We start from the raw sequence: 299 nt of genomic DNA, 5'->3' as shown, positions 1-299 counted from the left end.
TGGAAAGGTCCCCAGTCTCCCAGGAACGCGGTGCTGTCATCATAGTCCGGAGAGTTCATGATAGTCGCAGCACATCTGCGACAAAACCTTCTTCTTCGCTGTCACGCGCCTCGCTTACTCCGTACGGGCAGCCGAGTACCTCCACCTACTGTAGTATAGCTTACATGGGTGATGTGTCTGCATTGTTTTACTTTTTATACGAGGATGTAATGCTGCCCCACCCACCCGAGGCTCAGCTCCCTCCTCCAGCTCTCGAACTGGGCTCCTCAACCTCAGGATGAGCAGGAGCACCGGCGATC

General features: G+C 55.2%; 1 protein-coding gene across 1 annotated transcript in view; it reads right to left on the bottom strand.

Moving 5' to 3' along the window:
- The window catches only part of slc22a21 (solute carrier family 22 member 21), a 34501-nt gene extending 34202 nt beyond the window's left edge, over positions 1-299 (bottom strand). The window contains exon 1 of the mRNA XM_079585004.1: positions 1-299. This exon is cut by the window's left edge and continues 331 nt beyond it. Coding sequence (XP_079441130.1) covers positions 1-59 — 59 coding nt within the window. The 5' untranslated portion in view covers positions 60-299.

Source organism: Phoxinus phoxinus, assembly GCF_949152265.1.
Source record: "Phoxinus phoxinus genome assembly, chromosome: 17".
Lineage (NCBI taxonomy): Eukaryota > Metazoa > Chordata > Actinopteri > Cypriniformes > Leuciscidae > Phoxinus > Phoxinus phoxinus.
The sequence above is the reverse complement of the archived record's forward strand: the minus strand, read 5'-3'. Positions and strand labels throughout refer to the sequence as shown.